Source organism: Carassius gibelio, chromosome B21 (genome assembly GCF_023724105.1).
Source record: "Carassius gibelio isolate Cgi1373 ecotype wild population from Czech Republic chromosome B21, carGib1.2-hapl.c, whole genome shotgun sequence".
Lineage (NCBI taxonomy): Eukaryota > Metazoa > Chordata > Actinopteri > Cypriniformes > Cyprinidae > Carassius > Carassius gibelio.
Window position 1 is genome coordinate 19,740,412 of NC_068416.1, and position 24,712 is coordinate 19,765,123.

Consider the following 24,712-nt stretch of genomic DNA (forward strand, 5'->3'; position numbering starts at 1 on the left):
GAGATAAGGCAACTCACTGCACAATGTCTCGCTGATGAAAAGGAGGAATGAAACGACATCATGAGATTAACTTGGACCTGGGGTCTGCGTACTGTTTTGCCACACTACAGGCTCAGATAAAAAGATATGAAACTGCTAAAATAGTTTTGCTAAAGCTGGGTTGTCATGGAGATTTGACATGGTGCTTTCCATGTTGCTTGTTTAAAAGTCAATCTCCTTGTCAAATGCCATTCTGTCCGGTGTTATTTGGAAGATAAAGTTACAAGAAATATTGACTTATTGATTCCGGTTCTGAAAGTTGTTTAGAACACTTATGGATGAATGCAAAAAAATAAAAATAAATGTTGATTTGGCTCAAAGAAACAGGAATGTCCCAAAAAGGCAATCAGCATAATCTTACAACTCAGATTCACAGCCCATCTGTCAAGGTGTCTGACAGTTACAGCAGAAGGTGATTTTCCCTGACTGACAATATCTTGATGCCTTAATCTAAAATTAGCTTGTTCTGTACTGGTTTATTCTAGATGAAAATAGCTGAAGGCTGAGATGGTGTTCAAGATATGCTCTCTGATTATGTCTAATAGAGTTTCAAACTATATACCATAAATATCATGACCATAAAAAATTCTTATTATATATGAATTTTTTTAAAATTGTTATCTGCTTTCCATGGTCAATTTATGGAAATATCTGAGAATTTAAAAATTATGATTTCCAGGCCTGAAAAGTCCTAAAAATGTATATATATATATTTTTTAATTATGCTCATAATTTCAAGAATGTTTTAAATCTGAAATGGTTAAAAACTCTTTATGCAGAAATAGAAAAATAGAAAAATAATGGGACTGTAAAAAGTAGTTGAAACCTGGATGCATTTTCAGGTTTTAATTCCATACATGTAAACCTTAAAAGAATAGTTCACCCAAAAATGAACATTTGCTAAAAATGAACTCAACCTCAGGCCATCCAATATGTAAATGACTTTGCTTCTTCATCCAAACAGATTACATGTGGATTATTGTGCAGAGGTGAGCAAATCCAAATCTATTCCAAAGAAGAAACAAACTCATCTACATCTTGTGTTGGCCTAAAGGTGAGTCATTTTTCATTTTTGGGTGAACTAAAATATAATTCAAACTATGAAATGCATAGGCATAAACTGCTACAATAACATTCTCTTTATAAAGCTTTATAAAGAATACAAAAGATGTTCCCTTTTGCATTGCAATTCCATTCACCAAAAGGTCAGCCAAGCTAGTAATAGCCCATTTATCACACACCTCATGACTGACACATTAATTGCAGCAGTCTTGAGAGAGGAAGAGCAGCTCGGTCAGCATCCCAATGAAGTGTCAAGCTTTTCGGGCCAACCTATTTGCAAGACTTTATGGATTTATTTCTGTAATGGCTTCCAATTAGCTATACGATTCTTAAAGTAATACAGGAGGTTTAATTGTTCTATAATTGAGAATTGTTAATTTATAGCTATTATTATTATTTTAGCCATGCTGGTTTAAACAGGTGGTTGGATGAGAAAGATGAGTTGGATTGTTTGAATCAATAATAAGACATCCAACAGTTCAATGTGTTCAGTGCATCATCCCTTCTCTGTGTAATACAGTGGGTTGACAGTTGCATGCTAAACATCTCAACAAAAGATAAGGCACAAGACAAATCTCTGGTAACCATGCGACAAACAGATCTGAGAGGTATACTGTTCCTCAACGTGTGTGCGATCAAAGGAAACATGCCAGAAAGAATACACAAACTCCTCCTTTTGTCACCTGAGTGCGGCTGTTTATTCAGAAACCCATCTCCTTGTTTGAGTTTCACGGATCTGGAATGCAGTTGCTAACCACTCTTACCCATATTCAGTCTATGTTTGGTATCAGTTTCTGGGAAGGGGGCCAAATGTTTGCCTTTTATGGGTCTTTATAAAAGCAAATTTAAGATTCTGTTATGTCAGGAGTCTTGTAAAGCTCTCAAGATAAAGGATGAGCCAAGCTTTGTGAATCCTCTCAGATTCACTGATTCAGACTGATCTGAAGACACAGTTTCAGCATGTTAAGAGATTTTATCAAATCAGTAAGCATACATTATGATTGTATAATTTATTAGGAACTTAAAAATAAAACTAAACCACAGCATGTCTTTAAGTGACTTACCTATACGAGGGATTTTTTGGGAGAAAGTTCAACTGAGCAGTGACTGCCATCTAGTGTATTTTATTTGTTATTGCAGGAACCGTTCACTCTCACTGATCGTTTATATTTATGTACATAGTCGACGTTAGCTAATAGCTACAACCAACAAGACTACGTATAAGCTACGTAAAACGAGGCCATTACTGATATCTCTGCATAGTTTTTTTTTTCCACAGGAGTTTAGGCTACCTGTATTTTGAATTGTGCATTTTATTATGTTGTGTTTCAGGGTATTGAATACTAATTAATTTTAATATTCAGTTTTATTTCAGCTTTATTTCAGTGACCGAAAGAAATTTTAAAGGGCCTAGTTTAAGTTAAAAAGAATATAGCTACACATTTATAATTGCGTATATATTCGACATCTATTTACAATTTAGAAGAAAAAAAATAGATTGTTAAAAATAAAACATTTGATATTTGCGATTCAAGTTTTGTAAAAATAAATATATGTTTTCAGCAGAATAAATACACTTTTTTGTTCCGTTTACTTTGGTTGTGTTTCAAAATCTATTGACACAGCTACAGGGACAGCAATTTTAGGCGTCACAGGCGCGCGCAGTATTTATTACATTCGCAACGTGCCCAACTGTTTTTATACAGTCTATGTTGCCCAATAAAGATGCCCAAAACTGCTGTAGAAGGCAGCCATCTAGTGACACACAGCCTTGAGGTCGGTGCCAGTATCACATGTGTTAGTTCTCGGCGCATGTGAAGTAGATATCAAATACACACTGTGCCGAAGTGCTGCGCGTCGAACAACTTTGATTGCCAACATTGATTTCGTCCCACTTGTGTTGGAGACATTATTTATTTTGTTAACATTAGTTCAAATAAAATGACTGAGCAATCGGCCCTGCTTCTGCGAAAACAGCTAGCAGGTAGGTGGCTAACTGTTAGCGTGAGTATTAGTACAGAATTATGCCATACTAGCTATTTTTATCCATACCATCAGCACTTTTTAAATAAAAGTACACAGTGTCTAACAAAGCCCACTGTGTCAGTGTTTGTGTAAAAACTTATGGGCTTCGTATTTTACTTGTAAAGTTAAAAGGTCAGAAGCTTTGCTAGCATGCTAGCCCCTAATAAGTTGGTGAGGTATAAACATGTTGATCTCAAAGCTCATACCTTTTATTTAAGGAAATAACTTCCTTATTGTTTATACTATTTTATATATTTTAAAATAATGGCAATGAGTGGTGAAAACTAAATTTACTAGTCATAATTTCAGTTGACACGTGTAAGTATAGTCGACAAATTAGGAAACAAAACAGCAACTCCTTTAGATTTCGTATTAAAATGAATCTTTTTTTTTAATACCTCAAGTGATCACAATATAATATGGATATAGTATGAAAAACAGCTATTTAGATTAACTTGAAGCCCTCATTACATAGCAGAGAATTTAAGTTAATATACAGTATTACCTGTTACATATTCTAAATTACAATACTTTACACACTATGTATATATATCAGCATGTTTATACTTCATTGACTTGTTCAAAACCTTCTACCTTATTATTTTACAAGTATACACGCACACACACACGTTTGAGATTATATTTTAAAATAAAATCCCTTTGTTTTACATCTAACAGAGCTCAATAAAAACCCAGTGGAAGGTTTTTCTGCTGGTCTGATTGATGATGATGATATCTATCAGTGGGAAGTTGTCGTGATCGGCCCTCAAGACACACTGTTGTAAGTAACCAATCCTGTTACCAGCCATGTGTAGTTTGGGTTTAGTTGTAACAGTGGCCAGTCGATTAACCTAGGCTTCTGAAATCTTGTCCAACCAAACAGTTTACTCACCTTTTACGTTTTTGATTTACAGCGAAGGTGGATTTTTTAAGGCGCATCTCATTTTTCCTCATGATTACCCACTTCGGCCTCCCAAGATGAAGTTTATTACGGAGATTTGGCATCCTAATGGTGAGTGCATGTTGGTGAAATTGTCGTCCACATAGAGACTGGCACTGATATCATTCTTCATCTCTAACCAGTCGCAAAGAATGGGGATGTGTGCATCTCCATCCTTCATGAGCCAGGAGAGGATAAATTTGGTTATGAGAAACCTGAGGAGCGTTGGCTGCCCATCCACACCGTAGAGACCATCATGATTAGTGTGATCTCCATGTTAGCTGACCCCAATGGTGACTCGCCAGCCAATGTGGATGCAGCTGTAAGTTTACTGACTTTTTTTTGATAATGCTGAATCCTAATTATAATTTGCCATGAAATGACAATGGACATCAGTTTTTCTGCAAAGTACCGTAAAAATTATTCCCATATTGTAGTGGTTGGGAGTGGAGTTTTATATGATTTTTTATTTTTGAATGGAAAAGTAATGGAGATTGGTTGGTGGTTAAGTGTAGCTAATTTAACTCCTTGTCTACTCCCTAGACATTTACATTTAGAAAAAATATGGACGTATTGTAGTCTCTTCAGTTTTTTTCTTTGTTTTCTTCAATAGGTTTAAAAAAGATTTTCAATTTACCTACATAAATCATGCCCTCTTATTTGTAATAAACACTGAAATATTCCATAAAAATAGGAATGGCACATTTAGATTTCATGGTGACCTTATCCTTACATCAGAATGTACTAAATGGAACGAGTTGGATAATACTTTGCTGTAACACATTATTATTATAGAAATGTTTACAGCATTAATAGCAGATAATGAATGATTTTTTTATATCCTGGATTTAAAAAAAACCCTAAAATTCCTGATGAACTAAATCAAATCCAAAATGTCACTTGATTTAAATAAAATGGGTTTTAAATGCAAGTTCATGACTGAAACTCTCACCTTTGTGATTGGCTTGCAGAAAGAGTGGCGAGAGGATCCCAACGGCGAGTTCAAGAGGAAAGTCGCCCGCTGTGTGAGGAAAAGCCAAGAAATGGCATTCGACTAGATGCAATAATTGTTTCGTTTAGTACATATCAGTTCCCTTCTCCATATCTTGAGGTCAAAGACAGTTTGAGGATTTATTTCCGGATTGATTTTAAAACTCATGACAAGCTCATATAAATTGATGCGTTTGATCACATTCACGTGTGGCAAAGCTTCATCGCGTGCATTAAATTCTAACAATCCCCTCTAGACATGCCAATTACAATCACCTTTTAGTCACCAGTTACTTGGGTATGCACCATTTTGGGATATGAGAGCAAAGCCACCATAGAATAATGTCGGAATTATTTATTATCTTAATTATGATGAAATGTACTGCATGACACTTGTGTTTAGACTCGCTTTTTTTTAATCTGCCACTGAGCCATCAATTTTGAACAAAGTCTTTTATGCAATTCTGGGGTGTTTTGTGCGTTTATGGTACTAGTAGAGGCTGATGGTCAGAATCCATGCTGATTTCCCTTGTCACTGATATGGCGGACAGCCCTGTTCCCTAAAAAAAAAAAAAAAAAATCTAAAACAATACCGCAGATGTCTCTCAGAGGGCCATCTCTTTCTCTGCTGCCTTAAGTTGTTCTCCTATCGGAAAGGAAAATTGTATTCCGTGATGTCTAGTCGGTTTTTGAGCTGGAATCCTCTTTTGGACAAACCAAAAAGTTCTGATATTTGCATGAGACAGATAATATTTTTTTGTATAAATGGTAAGCTCAAAAGCTGTATTTTTTGTGTATGTAAATATGATGTATTGTACCATAGCTCTATCAGTCATTCGTTTGTGAGGTTTCCCCCCCTCCACCTGTAGTTTTGCAATCACCGTTTATGACTGTATCCTGTTCACTCTTTTGTTCCCCAGTGGTCCCATCATGTAATTGCTCATTAAAACATTTATAGCATTTTGTCTTACACATCTAGTGTTGGTCTTTGTTTTCTTCTCTCTTAGTCTTGTTGTTTACGTCTTGCATCAGTCATGTCAAAATCAGTTACCTCAGTAACTTCTAAAGGTGCACATGAATCTTGGCAGCACATCTGTCTGTGTCAGGTTTGTTGGGTGTCGTGTACTAATGCAAATGTAATTCTATTGTTCTAAAGACAATTAAGCAATAAGTTGTGCATTTCCAGTTGGTCCGGTCGCGTTTTGATTTGATTCGGGGGTGCGTTACTGGTGTGAAACTCACTTTTCTGGCAGAATATTGATTTCTGAGCACTCAATATGGATGAATGTCATTTCTTTCTGCAGCAATCATTTGTGCTCTTTAAGTTCCGTTAAATAAAACAATTATGAACTCACTACATGCCAAGCAGTGTTGTTATTGTTAACTGAAACTATTAAGAATTGTTTTTGGTAATAAAATACTAGATATTAAATATTAAGATTAAAAATTTAGAAATGAGAGAGGTCTCCTAATTGTTTCTCTTGAAGAGATCTTTATTTGATCGGCTACTGACAGGCCAGAAGTCAAATATACTTGATAATCACCAGTAAAAAAATCTGAGAGAAAAAGAAAAAAAGAAAGACATCCGCATCCAACGAAGAAACACCAAGAGAGATCCTGAGTGGTTTCTTACTGGCCAGGTGCAGACAGACTTTTGTTCATGAACTGTTTCTTCACAAAACACACCCACCACTGTAGAAAATAAAAATAAAAAAAGATATCAACATTTGAATTTAAGATTAATATCATGGATTTGAAACATTTCATATAAGACACTAATAATCTTTCGGTGAATCTAAAGAAATGTCCAAGTTTTATTTCAGTGTCTCCAAGCAATGTGCTTTCACTATCGTGAAAATAATGCTGCAGTAAAAAAATAAATGAATAAATCTTACAATTAACTTTTATTTTTGCATTGTAGTAACAAAACTACTTAATTGTCATTAAACTCATAATGCACAAAAATGTAATCAATTAACTAAATGATTAAAATGCCTATAAAAACCTCTCTTGCTTTAGTCAATCAACTTTATTAGACTACTAATATTTCAATATGCCTCACCTTGCTTGGTTTGTCTGTCTGCGGGTCGAACACACGGTCACACAATCTCAGTCCCGTCTCCTGTCGGATTTGTTGCAGGTAAGCTCTCATCGTTTCTGTCCAGGAGAAAAACATGGTATCTATATCAATTCTGTAATTAGCAATAAAACTGCTAATAAACTCATCATAAAGAAGGTCTTAGTGGATGTGGATCAGTGGAAAACAACTAGACCCAAGTAAGTTTTGACTTCACTGTGCCTTACCTTCCTCCTGTTTGTTGGAGGGTTTCACATACATGGCATTCAGAGGGAAGCCAGGTTCTCCGGGGATGGGAAAGTTGGTAATTCCCAGCGTGTACATCTCCTTCTCTCCTTGACTCCTTGAACTGCACTATAAATCATTTACGAGTTTGTAGTTAGATAATACATGAAGAATACTATGAGGAAAAACCCATGACAAATGATTAATCACTGAACGTTTGAAATATACAATGATGATTTTATTCTTCGACAGTTACCTTCTGGAGCTTCTTGAGGCATTCAGAGATGTAAAGAGTGGTGTAGATCAAAGTTCGATCGGCCTCATTCTAACAGAAGTATAAAAGTGAATATTTCAATACAAACTCTCCAAACTTATGAGAGGTAAAATAAAAGAAAAATGATGTGCATATGCATGTATAAAGAGTTTAAATCATTGAGAATATGTATTCTTCTCTCTCAGGTCTGAACTATGAATACATGTTAAGACACGCAAGGCATTTTTTAGGCTCCGGCACAGCAGCATGTTGCACAGTCATTCGTCTTACCTTAATTTCATAATTCTTGAAGAAAACATTGGCTTTGAAGTAGTAGATGGCCTCTTCGATAATATCCGTGTCTTTGGCTGAATATAGAAAGAGGAAGTGTTGATTCGTCAGATACACTTTGCTAGTGATGGCCATTTAAGGAAGAATCACATTCAACTCTGATCTCACAGGACTGCCTGAAATCAAGCAAACTTTTCTTACTTTCTTTAGCAGCAGGACCCTTAAACTGTGTTTTGAGGGGTAACATTGCCATATTCCCCACCAGTTTGGTGTCTGCATCCATCAGGCTTGAGTGGTAAGCCTGAATAAAGTGGAACATCACAAGAAAAATACAAGAGTTACTCAGTAATATTTTTTCTGCAATATAGCACAATTGTTTTAGAATGACCAATGTTTCAAGATAAAATGCTGCGATCACTGAGCTGAATGCAAATCAGGAAATCACGCATCATGGACAGATGGACGAATTCGGTTTCTAGCAACACATTTCTGACACCTACATATTCATATACATATTTGGCAGTAATGCACAAATATGAAAAAGATAAAATATGCATTTCTAAAAGTGATACATTTGTAGAAAATGGCCACAGTAAAGTGATGTGTTGGTTAACGTTACGTTAGCTCTTTGGCTAATAACACTAAAATATTTTTCTAGCTCGCCACTGCTCTAAAACGCGGCACAACAAACTGCTCACAACGCAAACAATTTCGCTCACGGTCTAAATTGTTACTTTTAAGGATGTCTTACCGGCATTTTGCTACAATATGCTCCCAATCTGGCAGGCAAAATGAATATGTCAGCGCTGCGAGACGCCGTTTCCGCTGTCCCAGTCCCACCCAACACCGATACAGGAAGTGTCCAGTGCAACACCCCGCCATTACCGCTGGGGGGCGCCGAGGATACCAGCTTTGCTTCACTTGTGGGCGTTTGATTTTTCTTAAAATTTATTTTAAAGATTTTTAATATATTTTCTTTTAAATAGTCTAAATATGTTATACGTGCTATTAAAAAAAACATCCACACAAACCGTTTTGATGCACCTACCCAGACAACATAGGACGTGCATTAGGATGCAACCAAATTTGATCAATGAGGACAAATATATGACTCATAATGATAAGCTACTATTCCACGTCTTCATCAAAGTGTTTCTAAGACTAATGTTACATGGGTCAACGTTTTGAGACATATTGCCATCAATGGGGACTAAATTGAGACACAGGGCCCACCGTCGACAATATATATATATATATATATAATATATATATATATATATATATATATATATATATATATATATATATATATATATATATATAATATATATATATATATATATATATATATATATATATATATATATATATATATATATAAATTGTTACCTATTCTCTTTTTTTTTGTAATTTTTTATTTTCAATTTTCAAGGGGAAATACAGAAAGCAAACCTTCAATATATTCCTAAATCAAAGACACTTGAAAGTTTATGCAATTACATATAAATCAAAACAGTAATAATAATAATGAAAAATAAACATATACCTATACTGTACATCCATACTCATATACACATAAAAACAATTATCAATATAGTGTATCTTCTCTCAGGCCTGGAAAGAAGTTTTTACAAGTGTCACCAGTGCTTTGTTTCCTCCTCTTAACAATAACTATATACAATAAAACATGGGGAGCTATTACTTACAGAAGATTCCAAAAATTGCCATATTCCAATATTGAAAAAAAAAAAAAAAATTTGAACCTTTCAAAAGAGGTCTGGGCGTACTGGTTTAATGTAGTCAATCCATTTACTCCATATTTGTAGGAAGTCTTCCCTTAATGCTCTTAAGGAGAAAGATAATTTTTCCATCACATGTATATTATGTGTTATATCAATCCACTCCTTCACCGTGGGTGACTCTGGTTTTAACCATTTTCTGGTAATTACTTTTTTACTAGCTGCTAAGAGAATTAACAATAACTTCTTATCATTTCTGTTCCACCTCTCTGGGGGGATATTACCCAAGTATAAAAATTCACAGGTATAGTCAATCTCTACCCCAAAGACAGCCGTCAGAGCTCCTTTAATCTCATGCCAGTATTGATTCAATTTCTGACACCCCCAAAAAATGTGATAATGGTTCGCTTCCATTTCCCCACATGATCTCCAGCAGCTAGTACCCTTCCCTTGATGTTTTTTCTGTGATGGTGTAGTGAAAAACCTGATAACGTTTTTCCAACAGAATTCTCTCCATGTGGCTGAACTTGTGGATTGCCACTGTGCTCTACAAATTCTGCCCCAGTCTTCATTTGAAATATTTAAGTCTCCTTCCCTTATCCACTTATCCCTTATATACAGAGTATTTTCGGGTACATTTTGGAAAAAACCCTTATACAACTTTGAAATGATCTTATTACATGGCTGAGCCTTGGATACTGCTAGGAAAACCTTTATTATTCCTGACTCAGCCCTTGACAGTACTCCTGGTTTAATTTTACTTTCTAAATAATCCCTCACTTGAAGATATCTAAATTGTTACCTATTCTCAATGGTAAAATGTGCCTGAGCAACATTGTTCAAATACGTTCCCTGTCAAAACTGCTCCCAATGTTTCCTCCTGTTTATACACCACTGGGTTGAGACAGATGTAATGGCTGAATTTCTTAACAAAATGAAAACGCCACATTTGTCATTTCCATATTTTTTTATTGCAAAAATAAATATGCACTTCTAAAAAATGGATTACCACACATATTATGAAACTGCTAAGATTGCGGCATTGCACAGGTTATGGTTGCATCCTTCAACTAATGACAAGAATAACAGTAACACAAAACACAGTGTGATCTCTGTCCTTGCTCAAGAATCATCTCGGTCTTGGAAGAACTCGTCAAAATTTGTGTTACTGGGTTCCCCATCGATTTCCTGGAAAAAAGAAAAGAAAAAGAGGAGTTGTGCAAAATGCTACTTTTGTTGTAATCTAAAACTAATTTAGTCTTAACAACTGTTTTTATAATAAACAAGCTACAGAAATATATATTTGAATCAAACATGAGTTAATAGCATAAGGCAGTAATCTTGTGCACAGACCTTGGGCTCTTTAAACTCCAGATCTTCACCATATTGTATGGAGAAATCAATGTGCTGCAGGACAATGCTGATACCCTCTTCATCAGTGCGGTCAAAGGGCAGGAAACGAACCATGCTGTAATCATCAATCTGAAGAAAACAGTGCCATCTTAATCATTTTCTACAGAACGATTGTAATCTTGACAAGCGATTATGAGAGATGCTAGGGCTGAACGATTATTTAAATCATATGGCTGTGATTTAACTAAAAATATACATGCTGTGTGCTTCTAAATAAAGCATTTAACCAGATCTGTAACAAGAAACTGTATTTAAAAATCTGTAGCCAACAAAGGAGAGCTTTAGGGCTCCCTGTGGTTTTATGCTGCACTGTAAAATAAAATTATTATGAGTATTATATTATTAAATACTAATTTATTTTACATTGACACCATTTTGGACAGTTAAAATAGTAATATATTTCCTTGTTCAATGTTTTTTTATTAATAATAATAATTCTTATTATCATAATTTTGTAGTCTTATAATCAAAATTGTACAGTCCAACAAACAAGTCAGCAAACCTGAAACTTTTTTTTTCTTACGATTTTTAATTGTAATCACAATTTTTAAAATTAAAAAACACAGTGTATTTATCAGTGCTTCAAGGCATAATCTTGGTAATTGTAACTTACCAAACCACATATGGCCTTGGTTAGTTTCTTAAATTTCTTGCTTCTCAAAGATACAGAGTTGTCCTCCATCATTGAGTACATATCTGGGTCCAGATACCTGCAAATAAAATAGAAATCAATCATTTAAATCTAGGTTGAAGTGAATTATAAATGGATCATATTGCGTGAACATACTTCTCTATTTCTTTCTTAGCCTTTGGACTGAGTAGATCCATTTTGGTCATTATGTTGATTTGTGGGATTTCTAATATCACCATAGCACTCAAAGCAGCCATAACTCCAGAGATAAACTAGATTTAAAAAAAAATGACAACAAACATAAAATTCAGGTTTTTACTATTTCTATCATTTTTTACCCAAATAAATGTCTTCGCCATGTGCCAAACATTACCTTGAAGTTCTCGACCATGAACTGTGAGTCAACCAGGAAGATTCCACACACACGAAACTCCCACTGCTGCAATTGCTCCACAAGCTGCTTCATTACAGGCAGATGTGTGTACAGCTCGATCTGACCTGCAGTCCAGAGGACACAATGATCTGTATCGTTCCACACCAATCCACAAAAGCACCATTTATCTGGTACATCACCTCTTACCAGGGCAATCAAAGAGTATGTAGTCATCCTCCACATGACCAAGACTCTCCTCCAGCCAGTCAAAGTTGTTGGCAAAGTACTCCATACAGAAGATCAGTCCTCCATTGGGGCCGAATCTCAGAGAGTCATCCTCCATTACGTCATCTACGTGAATCAGTTCTCGTATGTCTGTATTCGGTGAAAATACATTAAATGTCTTTAAAATAAGCATCTTACAGAAATTATATTTATTGAGCTCATGGTCCATAGAGTTTGTTCTCTGCCTGACTGAATTTCTTGGCAAAAAAAGGCTTATGAATAAAACCTAAATACAGTTGTTTTATGGTTGTTTTTAATTTAAATGAATAGTTCCCCCAAAAATGATAATTTTGTCATTATTTACACACCCTCATGTTGTTCCAAACCTGAATAAGTTTCTTCCTTAAGCTGAACACAGAAGATTTTTTGAAGAACCAAAGAGTTGTTGGTCCACATTGACTTCCATAGTAGGGAAAAAACATACTATGGAAGTCAATGGGGACCATTAACTGTTTGATCACCAGCATTCTTTAAAATATTTTCTTTTATGTTCAGCATGAGATAAAAACTCATACAGGTTTGGAACGACATGAGGGTGAGTAAATTTACATTTTTAGGTGAACTACCCCTTTAAGTTGTCAAAAATGTCAATAAAGGCTACATTGGTTTTGAGGTAGGGGAAGTTGGAACCCTACTTATCAAATACAAATCATATGACTTTTGAATGTCTTCAATATGCAATGCGCAAAGTTTTAATATGCAAAGTATTTGTTTAAAGACTCGGACCTCTTAACTTTAAAGAATTGAAATCAAAATTCTTTACCTGTTTACTTTCTAAATGCATATGATCCCATCGCATTGTGAATGATGCATCCACATATATGCTTCTCTTTTTTTGTCCTTGAAATATTTAATTAAAAGATAATTTAATTATCAAATATTCATATATTCATTATATTTTATTACTTACAATAAATACCAAACAAAATTATTATTTTTTTTAAAGTTTGAAATCTTGTTTTATTTTCTCAATGCAGATAATAATAATAAAAAAAATGTAAATAATGACACCATTACTGTCTGCACAGTACAGTAAGGCAGTCAAACACTTGACTTGGCTTGATTTTCCTAATCATAAAAAACCTTCTGATATAAACTGCTCAGAATATCTGAGAGTGTATTTTACTGTGTGTCTGTGTGTATTGATTCCTGACCTGCCATGACAGGATACTCAAAATGTTCTGCAGCTGGATCCAGATTCACCACCTGTACAGATCGATTGAGGGCCTGACAATGCTCTAACATTGTGGCACAGTAAGTACTCTGAAAAATACAGAAAATAAATGGGATTCAATATAAGAATCACTATACTATACTATAGGTACCCTTACGAAAATTAACCATGGTTTTACTACAAATAAAACCAAAAAACCATGGTTACTGTAGTTAAACCATGGTAACCACAAATTAACCATGGTTTTGCTATATTAACCATAGTTTAACCATGGTATTTGTAGTAAATCTGTGGTTTTACAAATGGCAGTCAATACGCCAAAAAACCATGGGTTACTACAGTTTTACTATAATAAAACCATGGTTATTTTTCGTAAGGGTAACGTGTGTGTGTGTATGTGTATATAGGTTCTAGTATTGCACTCAGACTAAAATAAATACGATCAGAGCAGACCAGACTGATGTTTTAGATTTAACACAATTAATCACAGATATGCACACAATAAAATCAAATCGTAATTGTTGTTAACCCAACAAACGTTAGTCCGCCTGGTAACTACTGAATTACCTTTCCACTTCCGGCAGGTCCCATCACTAGTTGAGCGTATCGAGGCATTGTTAATTCTCCTGCTCCGACAGCAGCTGGTATGCTGGTTTCACTTATTTCACCCAAAAAACCTTATTTGCCCCAGCAATGTGTTCCGCTTACAACATCTACAGTAGCCATGTTGTTTTCTGTCACCTACGGAAGCCCGCTGAGGTCAAATCACTGAAAACGCGCTCTCGCGCAGTATCGGATGGGATTACAGTCGCCTTATATCACTTGTAAATATTCTACAAGTCTCAGTTCAAGTAACACTTCGGCATGAAAAAGAACGTGAAATTCATTGAAAACAGCGATAAAAGTCGTCCTTACCACAAAAAGTCGCTTTTGCCTTTAAGGTAAGCCTCAGAGTTTCATACAACGGCTATGCAAAATACTTTATGGTGTTGGTGTCACATTAATGATGCATTTCCTATGATATAATATCTTGACAGGCCATCTGGTCTCAACCATGTGCAAACTGGTAAGTTTGTCCATAAATATGTATTAATTGGTCAGATTAGCAATTTCTGCCTTTTTACTTTAATTACTTATATTGCCTATAGATTTACATATACTGTATGTCAATATACAACCTCAGTTCTCTTAATTCTTTTTAGAAAGTTTTTATAGATTTTATAGTTTAAATTGCATATTATTTTAACTGATAACATGCTTAAATTAGATTTGTAAAGTTAAAATTATATTAGTGTCAGCTAATTTTTCCACTTTCTGTAATTGTATTGTCCTATACGAGGAAACAGATTCTCATGCTTTAATGAAATTTAGTATAAATTACATAACTTACAGTGTATTATTTGGCATGTTGTTAGTTCTTGAATCACATCACTGCATTTCTACAACACTCTTCTGTTATATACATCTGCAATAGCATGTACAGTAAGTCTGAACTCAAAACACAACCATTTCATCTCTCTAGCAACCTGACAGTTTTTTTCCACACAGCTACAGTAGCAAGCTTAATCTGTGTAAGTTACAGAAACATTACACCTGTATAATTTGGACAGAGTAACCAGAGTCTCTGACCCAATTGAGCGGGACCAAACAGGGATTCCAAAAAATCCTCTGAAGACAAACGGCTTTCATATGTATAGCAGATTATTAATACTTATTAATATTTGTCAGGCGAACTGTAACTAATATTTCATTAAAAGACTTAATTTTTTTCTTTATACAGGCAAAACAAACTCAGTATTTGGACACAAAATACAAAGACCTGCAACTGTACAAATTCCAGAACAAGATCGGGACATTAAAACTATTCATATCCCTAAAACCATAACTGCTGCTCCATTTTTACAGGTATTTCATGAAAAAAATTTTTTTTACAACATTTTTAAAGGTTGTTTATCAATGTCATGGCAAAAAAGAATTTGGCTGCAGAAAATTTAGCTTTGCTATCACTGTGATAAATTATATTTTAAAATAGATTTAAATAGAAAAGTTAAAAATCTTTTTTTTTTAATAATATTTCATAATATTGCTGTTGGTACGGTGTAAAAAAAATACAGCCTTGGTGAGCATTAGACACTTATTACAACAATTAAAAAACCTTTGGAATAAAATTTTTTGCAATAAAATGATAAATATATCTGATATAGGACTGGTTCAGTAGCCATTAAGATTCGTATGCCAAGTAACTCGAAAATCTATGAAAAGTTTTATTTGAACTTTATTTTCAGCACCCAGGCCTGACACCCGGACAGAAGCGTTTTCTGTATAGTATCGCAGAGGCCTACAGTAAAGATCACATGCGGCAGTTAATATGTCAACACTATATGAATGTATTACACCGCTGTATCAGGACAGGTGAACCATCGCCTCTTATATCTTTAGCATATTTACCTTTAAAAGCAAGACCTTTCATTACAATAATATATGTAATCTATAATTTAATATAATTCATATTCAGTGCCAGATGCGAATGTGAATCTAAACGTGAAGCTGCAGGTGTCAACATACACCCCACAAGAGGAGCCCAAGACAAATTCTCAAAGTGCATCTACGAGCAAGACGAAAGAAAGTGGAAAACGATCTTCAGAGAAAGTCAAGAAAACAACTTTTCCCAAAATTGTCAAGCATCAAAGGTAAGAACGTGATGCCACCTGTAAATATCTTAAAACACTGTTGAAAGAAATAGCTGTGATCCTAGTATTTACCTACTACACAGTACGTCCTCTGGATTTGCAAAATCAAACAAGATACATTCAAGAAAGAGAAGGACTACCCCTGCAAAACATGCTTCGTCACGGGGTTTGTTACTTTACAGACTACAAACAGTGTGATATACAGGATTCTTTACAATCCTGATATAATGAACAAGTCAGGTTCCTGTTTTGTGCTAAACATTATTCAAAATGGACTTCCATTTCCAGAATCACATCCATGGGAAGATGACTTTGAATGGGAGGCGGCTGAATTGGACTCTTATATTGCTGGACACATGAGTGGCCTGTCTTTCAATGAATCGGAAGACGATGACGAGGACTTTCTATTCCTCAGCTAACACATAAATCTATCTTTTATTTGTCATTTGTGAAAAATACCTAACAAGATCATTCTTAAAACATACCCAAAACTATCCAGTTTGAAGTAAAAAGCGGTTCCAGACATTTCAAAATAGTCATTTTAATAATATGCATTCTGTGTTTTCTAAAATAAAAAAACAAATTACACTGCTTATGTGATGTGGGGTTTTATTATATGAAAGAAGACTTAACATGGGCCTTGAAAAATTAATAGGGGACATAACATATTTAGAAGACTAACTCGCACTAACATTATGCAAATAATGCAGCATTATTGCATCCTCAACAACCATCACAACGCTGACATTCTGGTGACATAAACAGTATTATATATTACATTAAAATATAGCGTAATGTTATGATACAGCATTTGTGACTTTCAGGTGAGAGGGAATGACAAGATTAGCATCCTGAAAGAAGGCAGCTGACAGCATCCGCACTCTTTAAGACTTTTTGTACTCGATTCTCTCGACTTTGACGTCGTCTCCAATGAGCTGATAGACATACGTTACCACTGTAGATGCTTGAATGTCCATCAAAACAAAAGATGGTGTGATGTTGCTGCAAAGAGACAATCACAAATCATGTAATTAACTGCATATAACATGAAGTGGAGGACTTAAAGTAAATGTTATACCTTTCCAGTGCACAATAGGCCCCTGTGGCAGAGCCAGGGTTAATATAAAACTTATTTTCATTCTCAAACGCCTCAAATTTGTGTGTGTGACCAGAAATGAGGATATCCACATCCAGCTGCCTTTGAAGCAGTGCCAAGCTCGCCATGTCACCCCACGGGATCACTTGGTGTCCGTGGATCAGACCGATTTTGAACTGCCCAACCGTCACCACCTTCTGCTCTGGATAATTCAAGTTCTGTAAATTAAAACAAGCAATGTGAATGGTTAAAAGAGTGCATGAACAACTACGAAAAACAGAAATAAGAACTAAAAGCCAACCTCATCGAAGTCTCCTCTGACAATGTGCACGTCTCCAGCGAGTGTTTTCAGGTAGTCATAGGTCTCTTTTGTACAAAGGTTTCCCGTGCAGAGGATGTGCTGAATTTTGCCAGGCACTAGCAACTTCTTGAATTTGGCAGGCAGGGTGTTGCATCGGTGGGGAATGTGAAGGTCACCTAACACAAGGACCAGCTAATGGCGAAATAAAGCTTGTTAGTTTTCAAACCTTAGTTGTCGGACACTTGAGAGTGAAGGAATAGTGGAGTCGTAAGCAAAGAATTGCTGTCTGAATTATATATTTGGGAAGGAATGTTTTGCCGATCTATTTGGAAGCATTAATGAGTCAAATTTTCTCCAGACAGCAATCAAGTCAAAGCTGAGCGCAAGAGAGCTGATTTGAAGCTCTGTTGAAGTTGTTGGACATAAAACAGGCTGAGATCAAACCATTCACAAACATGCCTAAAAATGTTCAGTAAAATCAGATCTTTGGTACTATAGTATAGAATATGGAGATCTTATACAATGCACTTAGATTTTTTTTTTTCAATAAAAACACTGCTGAAAATTTGAAGACGACAAGGCTATGTTTGGAATAGCATACTGGCATCCTACACTGTGACTGCATCAGAAATCACATGCTTCCCTACAATATAGCAGGCAAAAAACAAAGAGCAGTGTGTCCGCAGTATTCATTAAACAAAAAGCATAAAGTACCCAAATGACAATGGCAAAATGGAAAACTAAGAATGTCTGGATTAAATTCATACTACACATGTTCATAATATGTACAACATGCTTTTTTTTAAAGCTTGCATTACGCATTAAAATATAATTCAAAGGAAGCACGTACTCTGAGAATGTGCCATTTCAAACGCGGCCTCATTATTTCTGCAAAATGTAGCAATATGAGATGCAGTAGTATGCACATTTTATGCATGCAGTGTGCAATATTTTGTTAAGTTATGTCTTAAGTTATGACATTTGGACACAAAACTGGATGGAAACTGACCATTTTTATTTCCAATGCCAAATTTACACTGTAAAGGTGGCACAGAAATGCTATGTAGGTGTCTTTCTTTATACAGACTGTTTAATGCTCCTCAGAGATAACACATGCATTACAACTGTACATATTGACACTAGAGGCTGAGCAAGCATAATTTAGTCAGGATTTTATGTGGCATGCCCCCTTTTTCTACTGCATTTGAAAAAGGAGGCACAGAGCAGGCTTTGTAAAGACACCTTAATATCAATGAATGGGACTCAGAATAAATGCAGTACATTAGTAGTATCCAACATTATTCCAAACATAAGCCAATATTCTTATGAGACCAGTATGTTTGACCAAGTCTCGATACTCCATTTCCTTAGTGTTTAATATATACCTCACAATGTTTATAAAATATGCATTAGGCAAAACATTGGCTTAGAAACAGGACTTTATATTTTCAACATGGTCTTCAATTCTCAATCAGTCTTCAAACCGATAATTTGATTATTAACTACTTGATGATAACAGAAATGAGTTTCACTTGATGGATAACATTGTAAACCCAGAGCAATGCAAACAGAAAGCAAGACTGAGGGTGAGAGGATCCAGCAGCCCAGAGGAAACAGCAGCGCTAGTCTAAAATTGAGAAAACTGTGAGCACGAGAGGCACTTACTCTGTGACCAGCCTGAATACGATGCAGAGGTCAGGATGGGGAACAGTGGGTGAGGAAGAGGGTGAGGGAGGGGATGTGGATGCATGATCACAACAAAAAACAAAAGATGAAAGACAGAAAGAAAACTTAAACAAAGTGGATAAATAATATCAACATAAATTGGATTGAATGTTAGTTGATTGATTTTGATGAATGGTTGGCATTTGCATGCAGTTAGTGTGAAGCTTGGGGTAAGAGCTGCTGAGGCTTCCCATAAGAACACAATATCACTTTCTAAAGCATTTCAATGTCAACGATTCGATATGGAAGCACTATTCAATGTAAAGCTGATTTGGACCGGTATTTATTGCTGTACAGTATGTATATTTTAAGACGTGCCTCTTCAGGTTTAAACAGCTAACACAAACAAGACACTGTCACTGTGAAATGAATACAAAATAACTTCATATTTTAAACAATTTTTTTTTTTTGGCTGCACTGCCAATACAAACATTTAATTTTATAAACACATGCTTGTAATATAACGTATAGGAGAATAACAGTTTGTGTTAGCCACTGTAGCCTAGCAAACTGTTACTAGACTAAGTATTTAGTATAAAGACATTATACCAAGTATCGCAACACTGAAAAGTATAATTAGTTCATTTATTAAAGTATATACTTCGAGTGTCATTGATTTAACTTATTTAAACGATATTGACTGACTACATCCTGACTCGACAGTGTTGTGAGCACGGGCTGAATCACTCAGGCAGCGCTAGCTCGCTGCTGTCATGTGACCCTTCTTTTCTAAAATGCCAGATTTTTGGGAAAGCAGCTTAAATATCTACTCGGACGTATGGTTTTAATAATAAGTTAAAACGGATAAGTATTTTCGGATAAGAAAACCGGTTCTGATAAATGAACACGTACCATTTTTGTCCAGCTGCGTGTTTGAAATGGAGCTCAGAAAGCTGATGTTGATTCGCAAGGCCAGAAACTGAGTGTTGCCAGATCACGCTAGAAAAATCCACAAGCTGGTTAAACAAGTTCGAGCTCAAATTGACTTATAAAAAGAGCGCCTGGCAACACACTTCAGTTAGGCGAAAGAACGCCAGCGCCATCTAGCGCCAATCTAAAAAAATAAAAAACTAACTTAAGATATTCGGTTGTTTACTGACGTAGCTATATAAATGTTTATGTCTGTAATTTAATGTTTTCATTTTTACAATTCCGATGAACCACTTCAGTATGAATCTGAAGGGCGTTTCTGATAGCCACTGTGTATGTCGTTTATAATGGTGTATTTGAAAGGCAAAACTCACAGTGGTTGGTTGCAATACACGCTGACTCCAGTTAAATATAGGCCTACCTGCAAAATGAATTCCTAACAATACTTCAAAGAGAGCTAAAACTCATCTCTTCCAACAGCACTTAACTGCATTCTGCTTAAAAAAATCTTCCTCTGTGTTTTCACTGTTCTTTAATTCTTCCCTGCACTTCTGTTTATTCTTGGTGTATTCACCCATTTATAACTCATAAATGTATTTTGAATGTGATGTCATTAAAGTCCTGGTAAGGTCAGGTATCCCAATACTTTTATCCATATAGTATAGTTCAACTAATTTGTAGTGCCACAGAATGAATATTAAAAGCTATTCTTGTTTTGTTGTTGTTTTTAATTGAAGAACATATTGTTCCTAAAACTTCTGGAATTAAGCGAATCATGGTTTATTAACTGAATATATCAACACTTAAGTTTGAAAACAAGCAGCTTTGTCATAGGTTAATTACTGCAGAAATACTAAAATTGGGGCTTTCGAGTAAAAATGTTGAGAAACACTGTTCTAACCACCATTGGCATCATCCTTTTTGCATCCTTATCTGTCTTAGCATTCAGTGTGCTCTTGCCTGTATGTTCCAATGCCTGACTTTTCCTTACCAGCCCCTGTGACTCAGTTTGTGCTCTTGTCTTTATTTATTTATTTAAAATATACTTTAAATCTTCTCTTCTCAGGTAGATTCTAAGTCGGGACTCTCTTTCTTAACATTCTGTGTGCGCTCCTTGCGTGGCTCACCAATTCTCGTTGGTTCTAGTTCTAAGCTTGTCTCTAAACCATTGCCTGAGTTCAGATTCACAGCATCTGTCCATTTTGTATGTCCTTCTGTTGTGTCTGAGTCTTCACGGCCATGGGTGCATTAAGATGACAATGCTGGCTATGTTCAGTTGCTTTGCACCAGATAATAATGTCATAGAATTTGGAATGAATTTCAATGAGAATGCTGGTTACTGTTGAAAATAGTTGGAAATACCATGCATGAAAATAGTTCATCGAAAGTAAGATATATATATAGATGTATAATTGAACTTTCTAATCTCATAACATGTCCCTGATGAACATTTGAGGACTGCATTTAGTGTACATCTCATGAAATTATATGAGTTTTTGTTGCCTCAAATATTCTAAATACACATTCACTTTGTTTTTCAAACTTTCAGACAATACATGTCTTCAGTTCCAGTTTTACAAATAAATCAGATGGTGACCTGTTGTCACACACCTGGACTCATTTAATGTGTTTTTGCCCGTGACCCAGTTTCTGTCTTTCCGTGTTTGATTAGTTCCCAGGTGTGTCCATTATCTTCCTCATGTGTTCCATGTCCCTGTTAATTTAATGATTCCATCCACCTGTGTTTCCCCAATTATCTGTTGTTCATAAGCCGTGTCCCTTCAGTTCTGTTTTGTCGGGTCTTCTCACTTGTGCTCACTTGTGACCACTTGCTACTTACGTGTGTCTACCTCTGTGCTCCATGTTGGATATCCCCTGTGTTGGATATATTAAAAACCTTATTCCGTTTATCCTCGACTCCGTATTCCTTCAGGCAGCGTAAAACCGTGACAGAAGACCCGACCTCAAAAGAGAAAATAGAAAACTGCGTGTTCTTCCCTCCGTTTTGCTTTTGTTTTTTTTCACAGTCTTTTCTTTTCTTAGTGTCTATGGATCCCCTCTATCGTCCCGAATTCCTCATCCTTCTGCTGAAGCAGGAAGGACGTTCTCTCGAGGACCATACCAGACAGTTTTTCCTATTAGCTAATGCCACCAGCTACCCGGACGGCGCGCTCTGCACCTTCTACAACACCAGCCTGAACTCCAAATGCAGAGCGTTGTCGTCCGAAGATGGTCCTCGGGAGGATTTCGCCGCATTTGTGGAGTGGACTCTGGCGAGAAATGGGTCACCTCTCACCGTCTGCCCCATAGAGGACCTCGCCAGCCCCACTCCCGACCCAGAGACCAGCCAGCCACCATCTCGCTACACGGAGCCAGAGCCCACCGCAGCCGCAGAGCCCGAGCCATCCACTGACAGGGAACAGGATCTCGAGAGCGCGACTGACCAGGTGTGTGAGCCGGCCACACCGTGCATCGTGGGAGTCCTCGTGGAGATCGAGGGCATGGAGGAAAGCCCTGCCCACACTCCTGCGACTGAGGGTGAGCTGTATGCAGTCTCTGAAGGTCATATGGAGCAAGCTCTGGATCTGATGGACTGGTCTATGGAGGTAATCCCTAATTTTCCTGTTTCCCCGCTGGTTCCGTCCAGCCCTGATTCCCCTGTATACCCTCTCAGTCTCCCACTCCTACCTCCTCCAGTCATTTCCTCTGCTCCATTTCCGCTGGTTCCGCCCAGCCCTGAGTTTTCTGTTTCTCCGCTGGTTACGCCCAGCCCTGAGTTTTCTGTTTCTCCGCTGGTTACGCCCAGCCCTGAGTTTTCTGTTTCTCCGCTGGTTACGCCCAGCCCTGAGTTTTCTGTTTCTCCGCTGGTTACGCCCAGCCCTGAATCTTCTGTTTCTCCGCTGGTTCCGCCCAGCCCTGAATTTTCTGTTTCTCCGCTGGTTCCGCCCAGCTCTGAATCTTCTGTTTCTCCGCTGGTTCCGCCCAGCTCTGAATCTTCTGTGTCTCCGCTGGTTCCGCCCAGCTCTGAATCTTCTGTGTCTCCGCTGGTTCCGCCCAGCTCTGAATCTTCTGTGTCTCCGCTGGTTCTGCCCAGCCATGAATCTTCTGTGTCTCCGCTGGTTCCGCCCAGCCCTGAATCTTCTGTGTCTCCTGTATTCCCTCCCAGCCTCCCTCTCCCGCCTCCTCCCAAACCTGCTGGTCCCTCTACTCCTTCGCAGGTTCCATCCAGTCCTGATCCTCCTGTCCTTCCTCCCATCCTTCTCCTCTCTCCTCCTCCTAGACCAGCCAGTTCCTCGTCATCCCTGCTGGTGCCAGTCAGTCCCGCAGCTCACCCTCAGTCCGCGCCATCGGGGCGCGGTGGTTCGCCGCTGGACTGCCAGTCTCCAGCTCCGCCTTGGCGTGTTAAGGCCCTGTCTCCGCCTCCAGCCTCCGAGCCCTGGACTCCTCCTCGGTCCTTCGACCCAGCGGCTCCGCCTTGGCTCTTAGCTCCCTCGTCTCCACCGTGGCCTGTCATCCCACCTGCTCCACCGGGCTCCCTCGTCCCTCCGGCTCCACCTTGGTCAGTCATCGACCATCCGCCGCCTCGGGACTCCACTCCTCTGGTTCCACCTCGTCACTCCATCCCTCCGGCTCTGTCAGGCTCCTCCTTCCCTCCGGTTCCACCTCCATCCTCGGTCGCTCCGGCTCCACATCGGTCTGCCAGGACCCTGCCTCCGCCTTGGTCGCCTGAGCCTTCAGCTCCACCTAGGCCCTCCGGATCCTCGACGTCACCCTGGCTCTGCGGCTGTGCTGCTCCATCTTGGGCTCCTCACCCACCGGTGCGGTCTCCGCCTGTCGGCCCCCTGGTGTCGTCGACCCTTCCTTCACCATGGCTCCTCCCGCCGTCGACTCCACCTTGGATCTCCGTCCTGGCTGGTCTCTGGTGGACCATCTGGCTCCTCCTGCTCCTGTCTCCTCCCTGGCTCCTTCCTCCGTCGTCTCCTCCCTGGCTCCTCCTTCTGTGGTCCCTGTCTGCTGGCCCCCTCCTGGAAGTCCGTCCTCCACCGGAACCTCCTCCCAAGTTCCCACCTACGCCTTCCCCTGTTGTTTCTACGGTGCGAGGACGCACCTACCGGGAGGGGGGAGTACTGTCACACACCTGGGGCCCTATCTTGCACCCAGCGCAATTGACTTTGTACACCGACGCATGTGTCATTCCTATTTTGCACCCGCGCAAAGCGCGCTTTTCCCTCCACAGAAGCACGTCGCTAAACTAGTGAATGAACGAATGAACTTGCGCTCCCTGGGCGGTTCAGCGCAAAAAAGGAGGCGTGTTCCGGCGCAAACGATCCCTGGTGCTATTTTGTTGTTCCATTAAACAATTACGCCACTGACCAGAAAAAACCTAGTCTAAAGTCAGTGGCGCGTCGCGCGTTGTTCATTATGCTATTTTAAGGGCGCATGCTTGGCCATAATGTATAGCGTGCACAACGCGCATACACTTTTCTCATGTAATCTACACAGATGCAACAGT

At 37.9% G+C, this 24,712-nt stretch overlaps 5 protein-coding genes across 5 annotated transcripts; 2 read left to right on the plus strand and 3 right to left on the minus strand.

Moving 5' to 3' along the window:
• Nucleotides 1-2,836: 2,836 nt before the first annotated feature.
• On the plus strand, nucleotides 2,837-6,028 carry ube2g1b (ubiquitin-conjugating enzyme E2G 1b (UBC7 homolog, yeast)). Its single transcript, XM_052588394.1, has 5 exons — nucleotides 2,837-3,085; nucleotides 3,805-3,907; nucleotides 4,041-4,138; nucleotides 4,210-4,388; nucleotides 5,038-6,028. The coding sequence occupies exons 1-5, from the start codon at nucleotides 3,043-3,045 to the stop codon at nucleotides 5,122-5,124; spliced, it is 510 nt and encodes a 169-aa protein (XP_052444354.1). The 5' UTR covers nucleotides 2,837-3,042; the 3' UTR covers nucleotides 5,125-6,028.
• Nucleotides 6,029-6,528: 500 nt separating this feature from the next.
• arpc3 (actin related protein 2/3 complex, subunit 3) lies at nucleotides 6,529-8,809 on the minus strand. Its single transcript, XM_052588393.1, has 7 exons — nucleotides 8,654-8,809; nucleotides 8,104-8,203; nucleotides 7,903-7,979; nucleotides 7,615-7,683; nucleotides 7,361-7,487; nucleotides 7,119-7,213; nucleotides 6,529-6,748 (listed from the first exon to the last, which is right to left on the minus strand). The coding sequence occupies exons 1-7, from the start codon at nucleotides 8,657-8,659 to the stop codon at nucleotides 6,686-6,688; spliced, it is 537 nt and encodes a 178-aa protein (XP_052444353.1). The 5' UTR covers nucleotides 8,660-8,809; the 3' UTR covers nucleotides 6,529-6,685.
• A 1,780-nt stretch (nucleotides 8,810-10,589) lies between these two features.
• Nucleotides 10,590-14,276, minus strand: gpn3 (GPN-loop GTPase 3). Its single transcript, XM_052588467.1, has 8 exons — nucleotides 14,085-14,276; nucleotides 13,498-13,606; nucleotides 12,266-12,433; nucleotides 12,059-12,183; nucleotides 11,842-11,957; nucleotides 11,668-11,764; nucleotides 10,995-11,123; nucleotides 10,590-10,829 (listed from the first exon to the last, which is right to left on the minus strand). Exons 1-8 carry the CDS (start codon nucleotides 14,130-14,132, stop codon nucleotides 10,764-10,766), a joined length of 858 nt encoding a protein of 285 aa, XP_052444427.1. The 5' UTR covers nucleotides 14,133-14,276; the 3' UTR covers nucleotides 10,590-10,763.
• A 35-nt stretch (nucleotides 14,277-14,311) lies between these two features.
• On the plus strand, nucleotides 14,312-16,795 carry LOC127986204 (uncharacterized). Its single transcript, XM_052588468.1, has 7 exons — nucleotides 14,312-14,458; nucleotides 14,555-14,583; nucleotides 15,298-15,422; nucleotides 15,803-15,929; nucleotides 16,033-16,207; nucleotides 16,291-16,373; nucleotides 16,496-16,795. Exons 1-7 carry the CDS (start codon nucleotides 14,382-14,384, stop codon nucleotides 16,624-16,626), a joined length of 747 nt encoding a protein of 248 aa, XP_052444428.1. The 5' UTR covers nucleotides 14,312-14,381; the 3' UTR covers nucleotides 16,627-16,795.
• Nucleotides 16,796-16,799: 4 nt separating this feature from the next.
• Nucleotides 16,800-20,320, minus strand: vps29 (VPS29 retromer complex component). The gene is made up of 4 exons (XM_052588469.1): nucleotides 20,182-20,320; nucleotides 17,605-17,796; nucleotides 17,286-17,521; nucleotides 16,800-17,209 (listed from the first exon to the last, which is right to left on the minus strand). Exons 1-4 carry the CDS (start codon nucleotides 20,182-20,184, stop codon nucleotides 17,092-17,094), a joined length of 549 nt encoding a protein of 182 aa, XP_052444429.1. The 5' UTR covers nucleotides 20,185-20,320; the 3' UTR covers nucleotides 16,800-17,091.
• Nucleotides 20,321-24,712: the final 4,392 nt, after the last annotated feature.

Excerpts from the sequence above, each read along its gene's own strand:
- ube2g1b (XM_052588394.1), top strand. The coding sequence starts at position 3,043 with ATGACTGAGCAATCGGCCCTGCTTCTGCGAAAACAGCTAGCAG. Across the intron at positions 3,086-3,804 it reads TCTGCGAAAACAGCTAGCAG|AGCTCAATAAAAACCCAGTG; the intron begins GTAGGTGGCTAA and ends TACATCTAACAG. Across the intron at positions 3,908-4,040 it reads GGCCCTCAAGACACACTGTT|CGAAGGTGGATTTTTTAAGG; the intron begins GTAAGTAACCAA and ends TTTGATTTACAG.
- gpn3 (XM_052588467.1), bottom strand. The coding sequence starts at position 14,132 with ATGCCTCGATACGCTCAACTAGTGATGGGACCTGCCGGAAGTGGAAAG. Across the intron at positions 11,124-11,667 it reads CCAAGGCCATATGTGGTTTG|ATTGATGATTACAGCATGGT; the intron begins GTAAGTTACAAT and ends TGTTTTCTTCAG. Across the intron at positions 10,830-10,994 it reads TGGAGTTTAAAGAGCCCAAG|GAAATCGATGGGGAACCCAG; the intron begins GTCTGTGCACAA and ends TCTTTTTTCCAG.
- vps29 (XM_052588469.1), bottom strand. Across the intron at positions 17,522-17,604 it reads TCAGAGGAGACTTCGATGAG|AACTTGAATTATCCAGAGCA; the intron begins GTTGGCTTTTAG and ends TTTAATTTACAG. Across the intron at positions 17,210-17,285 it reads GCCTATTGTGCACTGGAAAG|CAACATCACACCATCTTTTG; the intron begins GTATAACATTTA and ends GTCTCTTTGCAG.
- arpc3 (XM_052588393.1), bottom strand. Across the intron at positions 7,214-7,360 it reads CTCCAACAAACAGGAGGAAG|AAACGATGAGAGCTTACCTG; the intron begins GTAAGGCACAGT and ends TCTCCTGGACAG. Across the intron at positions 6,749-7,118 it reads AGACAGACAAACCAAGCAAG|TGGTGGGTGTGTTTTGTGAA; the intron begins GTGAGGCATATT and ends TATTTTCTACAG.
- LOC127986204 (XM_052588468.1), top strand. The coding sequence starts at position 14,382 with ATGAAAAAGAACGTGAAATTCATTGAAAACAGCGATAAAAGTCGTCCT. Across the intron at positions 15,423-15,802 it reads CTGCTGCTCCATTTTTACAG|CACCCAGGCCTGACACCCGG; the intron begins GTATTTCATGAA and ends CTTTATTTTCAG. Across the intron at positions 16,374-16,495 it reads AAAACATGCTTCGTCACGGG|AATCACATCCATGGGAAGAT; the intron begins GTTTGTTACTTT and ends TTCCATTTCCAG.